The following is a 21,651-nucleotide window of genomic DNA, read 5'->3' as shown; positions in this document are numbered from 1 at the left end:
GATTTTCAGGACCTCCTTATAAGATGAGATAGATAATGAAATAAAATGTGAATATGTAAACTACATGTACTGATTTCAGCCAAAGTCAAAGGAGAAGCACTAGGGTGACTCTACATAGAAGCTTTCTTTAGGATACAGACTCAACTCTTTTATCTGTGCTGTATTCTTCCTCAAGGGTGGATCTAACTAGATTACGTGTGATCCTGCTTCTAATGACTATATAATGCATTGTGTGTGTTTGTTTATTTATTTATTTATTATTATAACCATTATTATAAGGTAGATTTCCTTTTGCCATGGCATCTGGGAATAAGTATGAACCGAGAAAACTTAAAAGACTTTTAACTCTGTCTGGTCAGATTCCTACTCTACTTTTGTCTGCTCTCATTTTTGTGAGTGAAAGAATGAATGCAAATCATTCCACAGTTTTAATTCCTTGTTTTGTCTCTCACTTTCTGGGGTCTAGCTGACCTGCATGATTTTCTCAGAGATTACTAATTTAAGCACTTCTGTTTATGCAAGATAACCTGATGCCTTTCTCTGCTCATGTACCATAGATTCCCTCTCTGGTTATATTTCCTACTTAACAAGTGAATTGTGATAAGTAAAATAGTAATATTGAATGGACATAATAAACAACTTTATAATAGCCTCTTAAAATTCTTTAACGATGAGGGAAATTGTTAAGGAAAATATATTATTCATGATAATTACAGCAAATGGAGTATAGTATTGAAAAGAAAACAGAACAGCTAGATTAGCAGCATTTAAAAACTTCATGCTCCAGGGTTTGAGGGGAGGGAGGAATGAATAGGTGGCACACAGAGGATTTTTAGGGCAGCAAAACTACTCTGTATGATACTATAATGGTGGGCACATGTTACTATACATTTGTCAAAACTCAAGTATGTACAACACCAAGAGTGAACCCTAATGTAAACTATGAACTTTGGGTGATAATGTTATGTCGGTGTAGGTTCATTGATTGTAACAAATGTACCACTGTAGTGCACAATATCAGTAGTTGCCAGGGGGGATGGGGTTGTGTGTGTGGGGGGGCAGGGGGTACTTGGAAAATATCTTTATATTCTGCTCAGTTTTGCTATGAATCTAAAATTGTGCTAATAAAGTCTATTTAAAAACAACAACAAAAAATTTATGCTCATTAACATCTTAGAAGTACCCAGGAAATGAACTGAAATTTACTTTCTTTAACTCAAAATGAATGACTTAACCTATTTGGGAAATTTGTGTACCCAAGAGAAATACCTCTCTTGCTTCTCTCACTAGTTGCCTCTTCTGGTAAGCATTAAAAAAGCTGTGAATTCAATTGTTTGTATTATACTTTATTAACATTTGCTTCCATTTACCTCTAGGTTTGAAGTTTGAGGAAATTCAAGAAAGATTTGGTGAGGAGTTCTTTAATATATGCTTTGATGAGAATGAGAGAGTCCTTCGAGCTGTAGGTGGCACGTTGCAGGACTTTTTTAATGGCTTTGATGCTTTGTTGGAACACATTAGAACTTCTTTTGGAAAACAGGCCACTCTGGAGTCACCATCATTCCTATGCAAAGAGCTCCCTGAAGGTAATCTTATGCTCCACTACTTCCACCCTCACCACATCGTGGGGTTTGCAATGCTTGGAATGATTAAGGCTGCAGGAAAGAAAATCTATCAGCTGGATGTAGAAGTGGACCAGGTTGCAAATGAGAAACTGTGCTCTGATGGTTCAAACCCAGGCAATTGTAGTGGTCTTACTTTCCTTATCAAACAATGTGAAAATACTAATATCATGAAGAACCTTCCACAGGGAACCTCCCAGGTTCCTGCGGACCTCAGAATTAGCATCAACACCTTCTGCAGAGCCTTCCCTTTCCATTTGATGTTTGACCCCCACATGACAGTCCTTCAGCTGGGAGAAGGCCTAAGGAAGCAGCTCCGATGTGACACTCACAAAGTGCTCAGGTTTGAGGACTGCTTCGAGATTGTTTCTCCAAAGGTTAATGCCACCTTCGAAAGGGTTCTGCTGCGACTGTCCACGCCATTTGTGATTAGGACCAAGCCTGAGGCTTCTGGCACTGAGAATAAAGACAAGGTAAGTGGTTATGGACTTGATATGGGTGATGGAAACTAGGAGATTACATAATTATTTTAGTAAATTACATGATGGCAGTACTTGTCATTATTTAGGCAAGAGAGCCTAGAGTGCCATTTAGAAAATTACTGGTCCCTGGATATATGTAAAAAGATTTGGCCTTATTCCCAGCTATTTTGCATAGTGTCTGCCTCTTTCGTGAATTTATTTCATCATATAAAAAGAAGACATTTATTAATACTAGCTATAGTAATTACAAAACTGGTAAGACTCACTAAAAACCAGATACTGTAAACCCATGACTATTTCCACTGTTTGAAGTCAAACTATGAGAGAAATAGTAAGACTGATTTCAACATTGTGGGGGTTGCTTGCCTTATTCTTAAATATTGCATAAATATAGGTAAAAAGCTAGCTACATTTTGAATATGTTATGTTCTAAATTTCATAATCTAGGAACATCTGGTTTACATCCTATTATTTTCTTAATATGCAGAATAATGTATCAAGTGACTATCTCAAGACTTCTCTTCTAATTAAATTTTAGTGTTGAAAAAGAGACATTTCTTTAGAACATGTTCACTTCTTGAGAGAAGACACTGGAATTATTCTATCTTTTAAATTTAGGGAATATTAAAGCTATTGGTTTTGATTAATAGAAGTACAATGTTTGGCTAGGAGTGTTTGAAGCATTTTTGGCCTTAGAATTGAAGTTAATATTATTGAAAATGTGGCTGAAGTAGAATGTATTATTACCAATGTTGATTGCTTTATATATTTTGTAGATTTGACAATTAATTCAATGTAAAGTTACTGCTTCAGATTTTTCCCCCTATATTTCCTCTTGTATGTCTATTTAATTTGTATACCACAGTAAGAAATAGACATAGTGAAATGATGACTCAGATGTCAAGGCCCCCTGCCAGTTCCAATAATAAGGAACTGTGCTCATTGAGAAGATGCAATAATAATTTAAACATGTTAGTGGCAGTTTAAAAATAAAACAATAGGCAGAATTTTTAGTTAGAATAGGGATGACAATCCTCTCATTCTCTGTGCATTTCTGCTTATTCACCTGGGTTTGCCAGAATGGGACATTTGGGAGGCTACAGTTAGCCCAAATAAACTTATAGTCAATAAAGTTATGGCATGGAATCTTAACCAGATGAGTAATATTTTTGAATTATTATGTTCCAAATTCCAAATTTATTGTTTCCTAAAACATGGAAAGAAGAAAATCAGGGTTAAAAATTATGATCCTGTTGATAAATTTGGCCTTGATATTCATTATTTTTCCCATAATTGCTGGTCTTGTTAATAACTCCATGCGTTATCTGAAGTTTCTAATTTTGTATTGGGCTTTGATAAGAAAGTTCTAATTTTCAATAATGTAAGATATTTATTCTTTAGTCTACAGTGAAGGCTTTCATCATAATTTAACTATTTTAGCTCTGCACTTAATACCAATGGACTACCACCCCTGCCAACAAAAAGAAAAACAACAAAAACAAGAGCTAATTATACAGCTGAATGATGGTAAATCATTTGCAGAGTGAACTGTAATGCTTTTGCTAAACCATGATCTTTGTCATTTTGTGTTGTCAGTTAGTGTTAATTATATAACTAGAGGTAGAACACTCTTGTAAGCAATTTGGTGAGGTAGCCATCATCCTAGTTTCAAAGAATTTACATCTCGATTCTGCAGTAATGACTTATAAAGACATAAGGGTTTGTTACCAGAAGCAAAAATATCAGTGAGAGGCATCTGATGCATTTTCAAAGAGAGGCAAAGGGGATCTGATTTTTCAACCATGAAAAGCTCATCCTATTATCAAGACTAAGTTAGAATAATTCTCTGACAAATTAGGCTGCCTACCTCGGAAAGTTATTTGTGAAGATAAAATGACACAATCCATGTAAAATTCTTATTATATCTTTGGCTTCAGTGTTAAGTGTTGAATAAATGTTCGTTATTGTTACTTCTACCACTATTATTATTATTATTGTTCCTTTCCCCTTGTAACATTCCTCCTATCCATTCTCCTCTCTTCTTGCCTTATGGAAGTTAGTACTGGAAATCAGTAGGTTGAATAATTTTAGAGAAATATCAACTCTACCTAACATCTTCACAAAATACGACTTGGGTTTGTCTTCTTAATAGTGACTAGAAGACCATTTGTCACAAATCCTGTAGGGGTTTTGTTTGAATCTGCTTTTTTATTTATAGGCTATCATTGTTTTAAAACCCCTAGTCTCCTTTTCAGATTCACTAAAGTTTGGAATCAAGTTTTTATTACCTGTGCCTATTAATATATTTTATGTTCACTTGTTACAGCACTTTGTTGTGTCAGTGGCTTCCAAAATAAAATGGACTGGTTAGCTTAGGCAAAACCTAAAACAGCAATGGATTTGAGAATCAATAAATAATATGAATTCCTTTAACATTTTTTTTTCCTTAGTAACAATGCTTCAAAGAACATTGTGGAAGAAGTCCAGCATTTGAAATACATCATCCCTACGATACAGCAATGACATGCTATTCATCTTCGCTTTTGTTCTCAAGGTTAGAACTTAGGAAAGGCATAATAACAACAACACATTTCTTTTTCAATCCCCAGAAATATCATCACATTTGCCTTATTAATTAGAAGCTGCAAAACAAATATCAGGAGGTAATTTTAAAAGACTAAAGGAAGAATTAACCTCTGATTTTCTGTGGTCAAATCAGTTTCCAAAATGCTCCTTTATCTTTTCTAGACATGTGCCCATCATTTTTCTGACATGGTGATTGAAAAGTTTAAAATATATTTATTAATCTTACCAATCCATGATGACGCTGTTGAGAGAAATTTCATCCAGTTGTTAAGAATACATTATTTGACTTCAACTTAAAATTAATTTGGGAAAATATGAGCATTCCTTCTCTGTTCAGATCATAATATTCTATTAGAGAATTTCAAATATTGAACAATATTTTAGTGATGGACAAAATGACACTAGGACTTTTTCTATAAATGAGCACTATAGAACATAGATGTACAATAACTTCGATCAAAATTATCTGGAGTTTTCTTTGCTCTTATAATTATAAATGAGATATTTAATTTTAATTTTTATGTTTATTTTTCTCTAGAATTTCTCCCTGACCATAAACTACCTTTTAAAGTAGGTTAGACAAATTGAGATTTTTTTTTTTAATGGAAGTATAGTTGATTTACAGTATTATATTGGTTTTAGGTGTACAGCATCGTGATTCAGTATTTTTACGATTATATGCCATTAAAAGTTATTACAAGATAATGGCTATAATTCCCTGTGCTATAAAATACATCCTTGGTGCTTATCTATTTTATACATAGTAGTTTTTATCTCTTAATCCTGTACCCCTAATTTGCCCCTCCCCTTTCCCTCTCCCATTTGGTAACCACTAGTTTCTTTTCCTTCTGTGTGAGTCTATTTTCATTTGCATATACATTTGTTTGTAGTATATTTAAGACTCCACATATAAGAGATATATAGTATTTGTCTTTCTTTGTCTGACTTATTTCACTAAGCATAATATTCTCTAGGTCCATCCACATTGCTGCAAATGGCAGAATTTTATTTTATTTTTAAATGGCTGAGTAATATTCCACTGTATATATCTTCTTTATCCATTCTTCTATTCATGGGCACTTGAGCTGCTTCCATATCTTAGCTATTGTAAATTGTGCTGCTATGGACATTGGGGTGCATGTATCTGTTCAAATTAGTGTTTTCATTTTTATATACCCAGGAGTGGAATTGCGGATCATATGATAATTCTATTTTTAGTTTTTTGAGCAACCTCCAGACTGTTTTCCATAGTGGTTGCACCAATTTACATTACCACCAATGGTTTACAATGGTTCCTTTTTCTCCACATCCTCTCCAGAATTTGTTATTTGTAGACTTTTTGATGATAGCCATTCTGATAGGTGTGAGGTGATATCTTGCTGTCGTTCTAATTTGCATTTCTCTAATAAGTAGTGACGTTGAGAATCTTTTCATGTCCCGTTGGCCATCTGTATGTCTTCTCAGAAAACATGTCTTTTCAGGTTTTCTGCCTATTTTTTCATTGGGCTGCTTGTTTTTTAGATACTGAGATGTATGAGCTGTCTATATATTTTAGATATTAACCCTTTGTTGGTCATATAATTTGCAAATATTTCCTCTAATTCCGTAGGTCGTATTTTCATTTTGTTGATGGTTTCCTTTGCTGTGCAAAAAATTTTAAGTTTTATTAGGTCCCATTTGTTTATTTTTGCTTTTATTTCTTTGGTCTTAGGGAACAGATCCAGAAAAATATTGCTCGATTTATGTCAGTGTTCTGCCTATGTTTTCTTCTAGGAGTTTTATCGTTTCCAGTCTCACATTTAGGTCTTTAATTCATTTTTGGAGTTTATTTTTGTATATGGTATGAGGAAATGTTCTAATGTCATTGTTTTACATGTTTTTTCAACACCAACTTGTTGAAGAGTCTGTCTTTTCTCCATTGTATATTCTTACCTCCTTTGTCATGGATTAATTGACTGTCATAGTGTGGGTTTATTTCTTGGCTCTCTATTCTATTCAGTTGATCTATGTGTCTGTTTTTGTGCTAGTAGTATGCTGTTTTGACTACTGTAGCTTTGTAGTATAATCTGAAGTCTGGGAGGGTGATATCTCCAGGTCTGTTCTTTATTTCTCAAGATTGCCTTGGCAATTTGGGGTCTTTTTTGGTTCCACATGAATTTTAGAATCATTTGTTCTAATTCTGTGAAAATATCATAGGTATTTTGATAGGGATTATGTTAAATCTGTAGATTGCTTTGGGTAGTATGGCCATTTTAACAATATTAATTCTTCTAATCCAAGAGCATGGGATATCGTTGCACTTCTTTGTATCATCTTTAGTTTCCTTCATTAATGTTTTATAGTTTTCAGACTATAAGTTGTTCAGCTCCTTGGTTAAGTTTATTGCTAGCTATTTTATTCTTTTTGCTGCAATTTTAAGTGGGATTTTTTTTTTTTTTTTTACTTTCTCTTTCTGATCTTTCCTTGTTAGTGTATATAATGCAACAGATTTCGGTATGTTGCTCTTGTATCCTGTAACTTTGCTGAGTTTATTCGTTCTAATTGTTTTTAGGTGGAGTCTTAAGGGTGTTCTATGTAAAGAATCATATCATATGCAAATAGGGACAGTTTTAATTTTTTACCTTCTAATTTGCATTCCTTTTATTTCTTTTCCCTGTCTGATTGTGTCACTAGGACTTCTGATACTGTGTTAAATAGAAGTGGTCAGAGTGAGCCTCCTTGTCTTTTTCCTGAATTGTTCCCATAGGTTTAGAAGTGTTGTGTTTCCATTGTCCTTTGTCTTGAGCTATCTTTTTACTTCCCCTTAGATTTCTTCATTGACCTAGTAGCTTTTTAGTTACATGTTGTTTAATCTCTACATGTTTGTGTTTTTCCCATGTTTCTTCCTGTAGTTGATTTCTAGTTTCATACCTTTATGGTCAGAAAAAATTACTTGATATAATTTCTATTCTTAAATTTGTTGAGACTCGTTTTGTGGCCTAGCTTGTGATCTATCCTGGAGAACATTCCATGTTCACTTGAAAAGAGTGTGTATTCTGCTGTTTTTGGATGTTATGTCCTGTAGTTATCAAGTCCAAATGGTCTAGTGTGTCATTTAAGAACACTTTTTCCTTATTGATTTTCCGTCTGGATGATCTGTCTATTGATATCAGTGGGGTGTTAAAGTCCCCTACTCTTATTGTATTATTGTCAATTTCTCCTTTTTATGCCTGTTAGTATTTGCTTTCTATATTTAGGTGTTCCTGTATTGGGTGCATATATGTTAATGAGTGTAATATCCTCTTTTTGCATCAATCCCATTATCATTATATAATGCACTTCTTTGTCTTTTATTATAGCCCTTGTTTTAAGTCTATTTTGTCTGCTATGAGTATTGCCATCCCTGCTGCCTTGTCATTTCCATTTACATGAAATAACTTTTTCCATCCTTTCACTTTCAGTTCAGTGTGTGTCTTTCACCCTGAAGTGTCTATTGTAGGCAGTATATTGAAGGATCTTGTTTTCAATCCAGTCAGCCACCCTGTGTCTTTTGAATGGAGGTTTTAGTCCATTGATACATAAAGTAATTATTGATAGTATGTAATTATGGCTATTTTATTACTTGTTTTTTGGTTGTTTTTCTTCCTTGTTCATTTCTTCTGTTTGTTTCTTCCCTTGTGGTTTGATGATTTTTTTAGCAACATGCTTGTGTTTCTTTTTGATTTTGGTGTATGTAACTGTAGGTTTTTAATTTGTTGTTATCATGGGATTCACATATATTGACCAATAATTATATTTACTTGTTTTAAACTGGTAGTCATTTAAGCTCAAACACATTTTTAAAAATCTACATTTTTTTATTCCTTTCCCCCAACTTTGTGTTTTTGATGTCACATTTTACACCTGCATGTTTATCCCTTAACTGCTTATTGTAGTTATAGTTGCTTTCACAATTTTTTGTCTTTTAATCTAAATACTGGCTTATTTAAGTGGTTGATCTTCAATTTGTACAGTATATTTGTCTTTCCTAGTGGGATTTTCCCTTTCCTATAGATTCTTTCTTTTCCATTTAGGGAATACCCTTCAACTTTTTTTTAGGGTAAGTTTAGTATTGATGAATTCTTTTAGTTTTTGCTTTTATATGAAGTTTTTTTGTTTTTTTTTTTTTTTTCAATTTCTCCTATTCTAAATGATAATCTTGATGGGTAGAGTATCCCAGGTTGCAGATTTTTCCCTTTCAGGACTTCGAATATATCCTGCTACACCTTATGGTCTGTAAAATTTCTGCAGAGAAATTAGCTGATACTTATGAGGGTTTCATTGTATATAATTCTTTGTTTTTCTCTTGCTGTCTTTGGAATTCTCTATCTTTAACTTTTGCTATTTTAATTATGATATGTCTTGGTGTAGGTCTCTTTGGGTTGAGCATGTTTGGAACTCTCTGTGATTCCTGTATCTGGATATCTGTTTCCTTCTTTAGATTTGGGAAGTTTTCAGCCATAATTTCTTCAAATACATTTTCAATCCCCTTCTCCCTCTTTTCCTTTTCTGGACACCTGTAATGTAAATTTTGGAATGCTTAGTGTTATTTTAAAGATCTCTTAAATTGATTTTTTTCCTTTTTGATTAGTTTTTCTTTCTGCTGTTCTCATTGGGTGATTTCTATTATTCTATTTTTCAGATCACTTATGTGTTCTTCTGTATCAATTAGTCTGCTATTCATTCTTGCAGTGTGTTTTTTATTTCAGCTATTGAATTATTCATTTCTGATTGGGTCTTTTTATATTTGCTAGTTCCTTGTGTAGAAAATTTCTTCTCCTTAATACAGTTAACATTTTTATTACCAATGTTTTGAATTTTTTATCGGTGAATTGTTTATTTCTGTTTCATTATTTATTTTTTCAATGGTTTTCTCTTGCTCTTTCAATTGAGAGTAGTTCTTCTGCCTTTTCATTTTAGTTAACTTTCTCTACTGCTATGAATTTAGTTGAAACAGTTACCTATTTCAGTCTTGAAGGGATTTTCTTATGTGGAATCATCTCTATGCAGACTCTGTGTGCCCAAGGCCTTTGATGGGAGGGCTGGACTTGACATGGACAACAATTACGTCTTTCCTCAGTGTGTGCTGGTGGCTATCACCTTGACAGTGGATGGCGATCCAGGTAGAGGGGCTAGAGCCAGCACTGGGCATGAGGTGGGACTTCTTCTCTGTTCAGTGGCCATCACTGCCCTGTCAGAGGTGGGGGTCTGATCTCAAGTTCCTGGAGCAGAAGCCCTGAGGGTTGACCTTGAGCTGGCTCTGTTCCTTTTAAGTGTGTATTTTTTCCTTCTCTCTGCCCAGGGACTTTTGCCTCAGAGGAGCTGAAGTAGTAGTGTCCGGGGCCAGAGGTCTGATGCGCAGCATGTGTAGGTGTCTACAGCAGTACTGAGATGCAGCCTCTGCTGCAAGCCCCCTTTGTCACTCACAGGTGGTCATTGTCCTCTGCTTCCACCACCCCCATCCTGTGTGAAGCTTCTCTCCTGGGCTGATGGGTTCCTGGGTAGATTCCTGGTGTGTGTTGGAAGGTTAGCTGTGGTTGAGTGGAGGCCATCAGATACCTGGCCTGCTTCTGAGGTGCTGCTTGAGTAAGTGCCAAAATGGCCACCTCTGCCCCACCTGAGCTCCTGCTGGGACTGGCTTGCCTCTGTGTCCCATGGTCAAGTCTTCTCTGGTCCTTCCCACCCTAGATGCAGTGCCATGCCATGGCATGGAGTAAGCAGGGCTGGGTGTTCACTTGACTCATGCTGGGGCATGCTGAGAGGCAGTTGCAGGATTCCCAGCAGCTGCCAGAGCAGACCTGTCTCTGACCTGCCTCTGGGGCTAGCCAGCATATGTTCACTTTTCAGGAGCAGAGTCCAGTCTTTTCCCTACCCTTCTATTTGTTGCAGTGGACCTCCAACTATACAAGGGGGTGTGTCTTCTCCACATAGGCCCCAGGACTGGAACGCCCAGTCTGTGGCTCTGCCTGCTCACTCCCCAGGGTACTCACCTGAGTGTCTGTTCAAGTAATTGCATTTTCCTCTGAGTCCCCTCTCAAGGGCACAGGTCCCAACCCAATTGCTATTCTTCCCTTCCTACCCAATTACATGTTTCTTGCTTACAGTCTTGGTTGAACAGGAGTCTTTCTGCTAGTTTCCAGTTAGTTTTCAGTGAGAATTGGTCCACATATATATTTACTTTTGATGTGTTTGTGGGGAGAAATGAACTCCACATCCTCTTACTCTGTCATCTTGATCTCACTGCTTCCAAATTGAGATTCTGATGCAGATATTACTGAGGTTCATGCTGGCTTGCTTTCTTGATTTTTTTAATGCCTGTAATATTAAAATTACTGTAGAGTAAGTGTTATGTTACTATACAGTTACTGTATTCTGTATATTTAAAGGACAAGGTAGATGATTACATGGTCAATAATATATTCCTTACAGTAATCCTCATGTTTAAAGTGTACATTTTGCCATGTTTTTATTTTTGTTAGCAGGAAAGACTGCACCTCTGAACTTACAAAAGAAAGTGACCCTACTGTAGATCAGACATTATTTTGTTCTAGTGTAGGTTCTGATGAGTGGGAAATTAGCCCCTTTCGTTAAAACTTGTTCAGAATCTTTCTTTAATTATTCCTTCTGTATTTAACTTAGAATCATTTTGTTTTAGCTGGTAGCTTTCAGATTCAGTAAATTAAAATCTGAAGAGCTATTTTGAGTGTGTTGTCTACCTCCCAATTTTTAATGGTGCTCTCTTTATTTATATTAACATTTTTATAAGTAAACAGTGCAATTATTTTTAGTAAATGTATATAATTGTGCAACTATCACAACAATTCAGTTTTAGAACACTTTATCACTGCAAAGTATCCTGTGCCCATTTGCAGTCAATCCCTGCTCTAACTCCCAACCCCAGGCAACCACTGGTCTACTTTCATCTCTATAAGATATCATTTGGAATAAATGTAATCATACAAATATGTAGTCTTTTTTTGTCTGGCATAATGTTTTTGAGGTTTATTCATGTCGTAGCATGTATGAGCAATTTGTTCCTCTTTGGTACTGAACAGTGTTCCATTGCATAGATATACAACACTTTGTTTACCCACTTATTAGTTGACGGACACTGGATTGTTTTCACATTTTGGCTATTACGAACACTGTTGCAATGCATGCAAAAGTTTTTGTTCCATACATTTACATTCTCTTGGGACAATTCCTAGGAGAGTAATTACTATGTCATATGATAAGTATATGTTTAACTTTTTAAAGAAATTGCTACACTGTTTAACAAAGAGGCTGTGCCATTTCACATTTGAACAGCAATGTGTGGGGGTTTAAGTTTCTTCAAATCCTCACCAACTCTTCATATTGTCACTCTTTTTGATCATACCCATCCTAGTGGGTGCTGAGTGATGGGCGTTTAATGTACATTTCCCCAATGACTAATGATGTTAAGCATCTTTTCTTGTGCTTATTAGCTAGTGGTATATTTTTTTTGTTGTTGTATGTCTAGTCAAATATTTTGTTCATTTTTAATTGTGGTTTTTGTCTCCCTATTATTGAATTGTATTTTTTTTTTGAGAGTGTACAATTTTATTTTATTTTATTTATTTTTTTGACATCTTTATTGGAGTATAACTGCGTTACATTGTTGTGTTAGTTGCTGCTGTATAACAAAATGAACCAGCTATACGTATACATATATACCCATATCCCCTCCCTCTGGCGTCTCCCTCCCACCCTCCCTATCCCACCCCTCTAGGTGGTCACAAAGCACTGAGCTGATCTCCCTGTGCTATGCGGCTGCTTCCCACTAGCTATCTATTTTATATTTGGTAGTGTATATATGTCAATGCCACACTCTCACTTCATCTCAGCTTACCCTTCCCCCTCGCCATGTCCTCAAGTCCATTCTCTACATCTGCATCTTTATTCCTGTCCTGCCCCTAGGTTCATCAGAACCTGTTTTTTTTTTTTTTAGATTCCATATATATGTGTTAGCATATGTATTTATTTTTCACTTTCTGACTTACTTCACTCTGTATGACAGACTCTAGGTCCATCCCTCACTACAAATAACTCAATTTCATTTCTTTTTATGGCTAAGTAATATTCCATTGTATATATGTCTTCTTTATCTATTCATCTGTCGATGAACACTTAGGTTGCTTCCATGACCTAACTATTGTAAATAGTGCTACAATGAACATTGTGGTACATGACTCTTTTTGAATTATGGTTTTCTCAGGCTATATACCCAGTAGTGGGATTACTGGGTTGTGTGGTAGTTCTATTTTTCGTTGTTTAAGGAACCTCCATAGTGTTCTCCATAGTGGCTGTATCAATTTACATTCCCACTAACAGTGCAAGAGGGTTCCATTTTCTCCACACCCTCTCCAGCATTTATTGTTTGTAGATTTTTTGATGATGGCCGTTCTGACTGGTGTGAGGTGATACCTCATTGTAGTTTGATTTGCATTTCTCTGATGATTAGTGATGTTGAACTTCCTTTAATGTGTCTGTTGGCAATCTGTATATCTTCTTTGGAGAAATATCTATTTAGGTCTTCTGCCCATTTTTGTATTGGCTTTTTTTTTTTTTTTGATATTGAGCTTCATGAGTTGCTTGTAAATTTTGGAGATGAATCCTTTGTCAGTTGCTTCATTTGCAAATATTTTCTCCCATTCTGAGGGTTGTCTTTTCATCTTGTCTATGGTTTCCTTTGCTGTGCAAAAGTTTTGGGTTTCATTAGGTCTCATTCATTTATTTTTGTTTTTATTTCCATTTCTCTAGGAGGTGGGTCAAAAAGGATCTTGCGGTGATTTATGTGAAACAGTGTTCTGCCTATGTTTTCCTCTAAGAGTCTGATAGTGTCTAGCCTTACATTTAGGTCTATAATCCATTTTGAGTTTATTTTTGTGTATGGTGTTAGGGAGTGTCCCAATTTCATTCTTTTGCATGTAGCCATCCAGTTTTCACTGCACCACTTATTGAAGAGGCTGTCTTTTCTCCACTGTATATGCTTGCCTCCTTTGTCAAAGATAAGGTGACCATATGTGCATGTGTTTAACTCTGGGTTTTCTATCCTGTTCAATTGATCTGTATTTTCTGTTTTTGTGCCAATACCATACTGTCTTCATTATTGTAGCTTTGTAGTATAGTCCGAAGTCAGGGAGCCTGATTCCTCCAACTCCATTTTTCTTTCTCAACATTGCTTTGACTATTCAGGGTCTTTTGTGTTTCCATACAAATTATGAAATTTTTTATTCTAGTTCTGTGAATAATACCATTGGTAGTTTGATAGGGATTGCATTGAATCTGTAGATTGCTTTGGGTAGTATAGTCATTTTCACAATGTTGATTTTTGCAATCCAAGAACATGGTATATCTCTCTGTCTGTATCATCTTTAATTTCTTTCGTCAGTGTTTTATAGTTTTCTGCATACAGGTCTTTTGTCTCTTTAGGTAGTTTTATCCCTGGGTATTATATTCTTTTTGTTGCAATGGTAAATGGGAGTGTTTCCTTATTTTTTCTTTCAGATTTTTCATCATTAAAGTATAAAAATGCAAGCGATTTCTGTGCATTAATTTTGTATCCTGCTACTTTTCCAAGTTCATTGATTAGCTCTAGTAGTTTTCTGGTAGCCTCTTTAGGAATCTGTATGTAAAGTGTCATGTTATCTGCAAAGAGTGACAGTTATACTTCTTCTTTTCTGATTTGGATTCCTTTTTTTTTCTGTTTATTCTCTGATTGCCATGGCTAAAACGTCCAAAACTATGTTGAATAATAGTGGTGAGAGTGGGCAATCTTGTCTTGTTCTTGACCTTAGTGGAAATGTTTTCAGTTTTTTACCATTGAGAACCATGTTGGCTGTGAGTTTGTCATATATGGCCTTTATAATGTTGAGGTAAGTTCCCTCTATGCCTACTTTCTGGAGGGTTTTTATCATAAATGGGTGTTTAATTTTGTCAAAAGCTTTTTCTTCATCTATTGAGCTTAAAGTATGTTTTTAATCCTTCAATTTGTTAATATGGTGTATCCCATTGATTGATTTGCGTATATTGAAGAATCCTTGCATTCCTGGGATAAACCCCACTTGATCATTATGTATGATCCTTTTAATGTGCTGTTGGATTCTGTTTGCTAGTATTCTGTTGAGGATTTTTGCCTCTAGGTTCATCAGTGATATTGCCCTGTAGTTTTCTCTTTTTTGTGACATCTTTGTCTGGTTTTGGTATCAGGGTGACGGTGGCCTCATAGGATAAGTTTGGGAGTGTTCCTCCTTGTGCTATACTTTGGAAGAGTTTGAGAAGGATAGGTGTTCAATCTTCTCTAAATGTTGATAGAATTCGCCTGTGAAGCCATCTGGTCCTGGGCTTTTGTTTGTTGGAAGATTTTTAATCACAGTCTCAATTTCAGTGCTTGTGATTGGTCTTTTTATATTTTCTACTTCTTCCTGATTCACTCTCGGAAGGTTGTGCTTTTCTAAGAATTTGTCCATTTCTTCCAGGTTGTCAATTTTATTGGCATATAGTTGCTTGCAGTAATCTCTCACAACCCTTTGTATTTCTGCAGTGTAAGTTGTTACTTCTCCCTTTTCATTTCTACTACTGTTGATTTGAGTCTTTTCCCTTTTTTTCTTGATGAGTCTGGCAAATGATTTATGAATTTTGTTTATCTTCTCAAAGAACCAGCTTTTAGTTTTATTGATCTTCACTATTGTTTCCTTCATTTCTTTTTCATTTATTTCTGACCTGATCTTTATGATTTCTTTCCTTCTTCTAACTTTGGGTTTTTTTGTTGTTCTTTCTCTAATGGCTTTACGTGTAAGGTTAGGTTGTTTATTTGAGATGTTTTCTGTTTCTAAAGGTAGGATTGTATTGCCATAAACTTCCCTCTTAGAGCTGCTTTTGCTCCATCCCATAGGTTTTAGGTTGTCGTGTTTTCACTGTCATTTCTTTCTAGGTATTTTTTCATTTAGTCTTTGATTTCTTCAGTGATCTCTTGGTTATTTCATAGCATATTGTTTAGGCTCCATGTGTTTGTATTTTTTACAGATTTTTTTCCTGTAATTGATATATAGTGTCATAGCGTTGTGGTCGGAAAAGATACTTGATACGATTTCAAGTTTCTTAAATTTACCAGGACATGATTTGTGATCCAAGATATGATTTATCCTGGAGAACGTTGCATGAGCACTTTAGAAGAAAGTGTATTCTGTTGTTTTTGGTTGGAATATCCTGTAAATATCAATTAAGTCCATTTTGTTTAATGTGTCATTTAAAGGTTGTGTTTTTGTATTTAGTTTCATTTTGGATGATCTGTCCATTGCTGAAAGTGGGTTGTTAAAGTCTCCTACTATGATTGTGTTACTGTCGATTTCCCCTTTATGGTTGTTAGCATTTGTCTTATGTATTGAGGGGCTCCTATGTTGGGTGCATAAGTATTTACAATTGTTATATCTTCTTCCTGCATTGATCCCTTGATCATTATGTAGTGTCCTTCTTTGTCTCTTTTAATAGTCATTATTTTAAAGTCTATTTTGTCTGATATGAGAATTACTACTCCAGCTTTCTTTTGACTTCCATTTGCATGGACTATCTTTTTCCATCCCCTCACTTTCAATCTGTATGTGTCCCTAGGTCTGAATTGGGTCTCTTGTAGAAAGCGTATATATGGGTCTTGTTTTTGTATCCATTCAGCCCGTCTATGTTTTTTGGTTGGAGCATTTAACCATTTACATTAAGGTAATTATCAATATGTATGTTCCTATTACCATTTTCTTAATTGTTCTGAGTTTTTTATTGTAGGTCTTTTCCTTCTCTTGTGTTTCCGGTGTAGAGAAGTTCCTTTAGTATTTGTTTTAAAGCTGGTTTGGTGGTGCTGAATTCCCTTAGCTTTTGCTTGTCTGTAAAGGTTTTAATTTCTCCGTCGAATCTGAATGAGATCCTTGCTGGGTAGAGTAATCTTGGTTGTAAGTTTTTCCATTTCTTCACTTTAACTATGTCCTGCCACTCCCTTCTGGCTTGCAGAGTTTCTGCTGAAAGATCAGCTGTTACCCTTATGGGGATTCCCTTGTATGTTATTTGTTGCTTTTCCCTTGCTGCTTTTAATATTTTTTCTTTGTACTTAATTTTCGATTGTTTGATTAATGTGTGTCTTGGCGTGTTTCTCCTTGGATCTGTCCCATCTGGGACTCTCTGTGTTTCCTGGACTTGACTATTTCCTTTCCCATATTAGGGAAGTTTTCAACTGTAATCTCTTCAAATATTTTCTCAGCCCCTTTCTTTTTCTCTTCTTCTTCTGGGACCCCTATAATTAGAATGTTGGTGCATTTAATGTTGTCCCAGAGGTCTCTGAGATTGTCCTCATTTCTTTTCATTCTTTTTTCTTTATTCTGCTCTGTGGTAATTATTTCCACTATTTTATCTTCCAGATCATTTATCCGTTCTTCTTCCTCAGTTTTCTGCCATTGATTCCTTCTAGAGAATTTTAAATTTCGTATATTGTTTGTCATTGTTTGTTTACTCTTTAGTTCTTCTCGGTCGTTGTTAAACATTTCTTGTATTTTCTTCATTCTATTTTTGAGATTTTGGATCATCTTTACTATCATTACTGTGAATTCTTTTTCAGGTAGACTGCCTATTTCCTTTTCATTTGTTTGGTCTCATGGGTTTTTACTTTGCTCCTTCATCTGCTGTGTATTTCTCTGTCTTCTCATTTTGCTTAACTTACTGTGTTTGGGGTCTCCTTTTCACAGGCTGCAGGTTTGCATTTTCCATTGTTTTTGGTGTCTGCCCCCAGTGGGTATGGTTGGTTCAGTGGGTTGTGTGGGCTTCCTGGGGGAGGAGAGTGGTGCCTGTGTTCTGGTGGATGAGGCTGCATCTTGTCTTTGTGTCTGGCAGGACCATGTCCAGTGGTGTGTTTTGGGGTGTCTGTGAACTTATTATGATTTTTAGGCAGCCTCTCTGCTAATGGGTGTGGTTGTGTTCCTGTCTTGCTGGTTGTTTGGCATGGGATGTCCAACACTGGAGCTTGTTTGTCCTTGAGTGAAGATGGGTCTTAATATTGAGATGGAGATCTCTGGGAGAGCTCTCACCAATTGATGTTATGTGGGGCAGGTGGTCCAAGGTGCTGAACTCGGCTCTCCCACCTCAGATGCTCTGGCCTGACACCGGCTGGAGCACCAAGACCATGTCAGCCACACGGCTTACATGTAAATGAGTTAAATTCTCCAATCCAAAGGCACAGGGTGGCCAGCCTTCTGCACTCTGCTCAGTCCTCCTGCCGGGCATTGTCCTCCAGTCCTGGTTGATATGGAGAGACTGCTTTGGATCCAGGTCCAGCTGCATTTCCTAGCATCTAGAAGTAGCAGCTGTTGCCCCTATCCTCCCCTTTCCTGCTGCAACTCGTCAGGATCCTGGAGTGTCCGAGATTCTGCCCCTCATGCTGCTCGCTGTGCTGATCCCGTCTGTATTGATTTTTATCATAAGAATTCACCGTAATTTATTTAATCATTCTCTTATTGATGGAGTTGAAGATATTTCCATTTTTATTATTTTTTTGGTGAATAACTTTTATACATGGATCCGTGCCTACCTTTCTGTTTATTATCTTAGTAAACTTGGTGACTCAAGGGTATGGATATATTTAAGGTTCTTAATACATATTATTAATTTTATTTCAAAGAAGTCTTACCAATATACCTTCCCAATATCAGTAATAATTGTGCCAGATGACCCAGCATTTGCACTCTTGAATATTATCCCAGAGAAACAAAGAATTATCCTCATATAAACACATATACAGGAATTTTAATAGAAAATTTATTCATCGTAGCTAAAAACTGGAAATAAGCTAGGTGTCCTTTAATGGGCAAAAGTTTAAACAACCTGTGGTCTATCCATATCATGGAATAAAAAGGATGACACTGTTTATAAGTGCAAAACTTGGATGAATCGTCAAAGAATTATGCTGAGTGAAAATGACAACCCCAAAAGATAAAATGCTGCATGATACCATTTATATGAATTTTTGAAGTGAGAAAAAAAAAATGAATAGGTTAGTAGTTGCCTTGGTTTAAGGATAAGAGAGGGGCAAGCAGGGCCAAATATGGTTATAAAGGGGCCACACAAGGAATCCTTGTGAGGATGGAACTATTCTGCGTCTTGACTGGTGGTGGATACACAAACCTATACATGTGATAAACTGCATAGAACTAAATACACACATTGAATGCAAGTGTGGAGATCTTTAGTGCAAGATTGGTGGTGGATTGTATCAATGTCAGTATTTATTTTGTGATATTGTACTGTAATTTTGCAAGATGTTATCACTGGGGAAACTGTGTAAAGGACATTTGAGATCTCTATTATTTTTTAAAACTGAATATTAATCTACAATCATCTCAAAATAAAAAGTTTTATTAAAAATAATAATGTATGAAATTTATCATGTAGCTTTAGTACTTTCTATATAATAAAAGTTCTGTTCTTTGATGACTTTTCTGTAATGTAATTAGGAAATTGTCCCTTTCTTTCTACTATTACTAGCCAATAGTTATTCATTCAGTATACAGCTGAAACATTTCTTTGTTTCCCTGCCCCCGTATTCTTCTTTTATGTTTTAGTAATTTTTGCAGTGTAATATGTATAGCAATTACAAAAATATTTCTTTATCCTCTAGCCATTTTGTTTGGACATGATCAGACATCTTTCACTGATGTATCTCTACAGTACCTCTGACCTAAGCCTGATTTTTAAATTTTTCTTTTTGTTTTCTTCAAACATAGTGTAATTACCAAAGGACTTCTAGTTTAGCACTGGTTGTCTTAGTGCATAATGAACTGATTTATATGCTGGAGGTCAATAAGAAATGCTGTTAAAAGTGTTCTCTTATCAAAAAAGATACTGATTTTACTTTTTTTAAAATTATGGATGATTTTAATTTTCATCTTTATTGACATTTATTTATTTTTTAACATCTTTATTGGAGTATAATTGCTTTACAATGGTGTGTTACTTTCTGCTTTATAACAAAGTTAATCAGCTATACATATAAATATATACCCATATCTATTCCCTCTTGTGCCTCCCTCCCTCCCACCCTCCCTATCCCACCCCTCTAGGTGGTCACAAAGCACTGAGCTGATCTCCCTGTGCTATGCAGCTACTTCCCACTAGCTATCTATTTTACAACTGGTAGTACATATAAGTCCATGCCACTCTCTCAGTTCTTCCCAGTTTACCCTTCCCCCTCCCCGTGTCCACAAGTCCATTCTCTAGTAGGTCTGCATCTTTATTCCCATCCTGCCCCTAGGTTCTTCATAAGCTTTTTCTTTTTTTTGATTCCATATATATGTGGTAGCATACTTTATTTGTTTTTCCCTTTCGGACTTACTTCACTCTGCATGACAGACTCTAGGTCCATCCACCTCACTACAAATAACTCAATTTCATTTCTTTTTATGGCTAATATTCCATTGCATATATGTGCCACATCTTCTTTACCCATTCATCTGTAGATGGACACTTAGGTTGCTTCCATGTCCTGGCTATTGTAAACAGCTGCAGTGAACATTGTGGTACATGACACTTTTTGAATTATGGTTTTCTCAGTGTATATGCCCAGTAGTGGGATTGCTGGGTCGTATGGTAGTTCTATTTTTACTTGTATAAGCAGCCTCCATACTGTTCTCCATAATGGCTGTATCAATTTACATTACCACCAACAGTGCAAGAGGGTTCCCTCTTCTCCACACCCTCTCCAGCATTTATTGTTTGTAGATTTTTAAATTCTGACTGGTGTGAGGTGATACCTCATTGTAGTTTTGATTTGCATTTCTCTAATAATTAGTAATGTTGAACTTCCTTTCATGTGTTTGTTGGCAATCTGTATACCTTCTTTGGAGAAATGTCTGTTTAGGTCTTCTGCCCATTTTTGGATTGGGTTGTTTGTTTTTTTGATATTGAGCTGTATGAGCTGCTTGTAAATTTTGGAGATTAATCCTTTGTCAGTTGCTTCATTTGCAAATATTTTCTCCCATTCTGAGGGTTGTCTTTTCGTCTTGTTTATAGTTTCCTTTGCTGTGCAAAACCTTTTAAGTTTCATTAGGTCCCATTTGTTTATTTTTGTTTTTATTTCCATTTCTCTAGGAGCTGGATCAAAAAGGATCTTGCTGTGATTTATGCCATAGAGTGTTCTGCCTATGTTTTCCTCTAAGGGTTTGATAGTGTCTGGCCTTACATTTAGGTCTTTAATCCATTTTGACTTTATTTTTATGTATGGTATTAGGGAGTGTTCTAATTTCATTCTTTTACATGTAGGTGTCCCGTATTCCCAGCACCACTTATTGAAGAGGCTGTCTTTTCTGCATTGTATATTCTTGCCTCCTTTATCAAAAATAAGGGGACCATATGTGCATGGGTTTCTCTCAGGGCTTTCTATCCTGTTCCATTGATCTATATTTCTTTTTCTGTGCCAGTACCATACTGTCTTGATTACTGTAGCCTTGTAATATAGTCTGAAGTCAGGAAGCCTGATTCCTCCAGCTTCATTTTTCTTTCTCAAGATTGCTTTGGCTATTCAGGGTCTTTTGTGTTTCCATACAAATTTTGAAATTTTTTGTTCTAGTTCTGTGAAAAATGCCAGTAGTAGTTTGATAGGGATTTTATTCAATCTGTAGATTGCTTTAGGTAGTATAGTCTTTTTCACAGTGTTGATTCTTCCAATCCAAGAACATGGCATATCTGTCCATCTGTTTGTATCATCTTTAATTTCTTTCATCAGTGTCTTACAGTTTTCTGCATACAGGTCTTTTGTATCCTTAGGTAGGTTTATTCCTAGGTATTTTATACTTTTTCTTGCAAGGGTAAATGGGAGTTTTTCCTTAACTTCTCTTTCAGATTTTTCATCATTAGTGTATAGGAATGCAAGAGATTTCTGTGCATTAATT

General features: G+C 35.7%; 1 protein-coding gene across 2 annotated transcripts in view; it reads left to right on the top strand.

The window, feature by feature from the left end:
- The window catches only part of GUCY1A2 (guanylate cyclase 1 soluble subunit alpha 2), a 401,728-nt gene that overhangs the window by 87,802 nt on the left and 292,275 nt on the right, over positions 1 to 21,651 (top strand). For both annotated transcript variants that reach the window (XM_068555643.1, XM_068555642.1), the window contains exon 4: positions 1,377 to 2,095. In XM_068555643.1, coding sequence (XP_068411744.1) covers positions 1,377 to 2,095 — 719 coding nt within the window. The remainder of the gene's footprint in view (positions 1 to 1,376; positions 2,096 to 21,651) is intronic.

This window comes from Eschrichtius robustus, chromosome 11 (assembly GCF_028021215.1).
Source record: "Eschrichtius robustus isolate mEscRob2 chromosome 11, mEscRob2.pri, whole genome shotgun sequence".
NCBI classification, from domain to species: Eukaryota; Metazoa; Chordata; class Mammalia; order Artiodactyla; family Eschrichtiidae; genus Eschrichtius; species Eschrichtius robustus.
The sequence above is the reverse complement of the archived record's forward strand: the minus strand, read 5'-3'. Positions and strand labels throughout refer to the sequence as shown.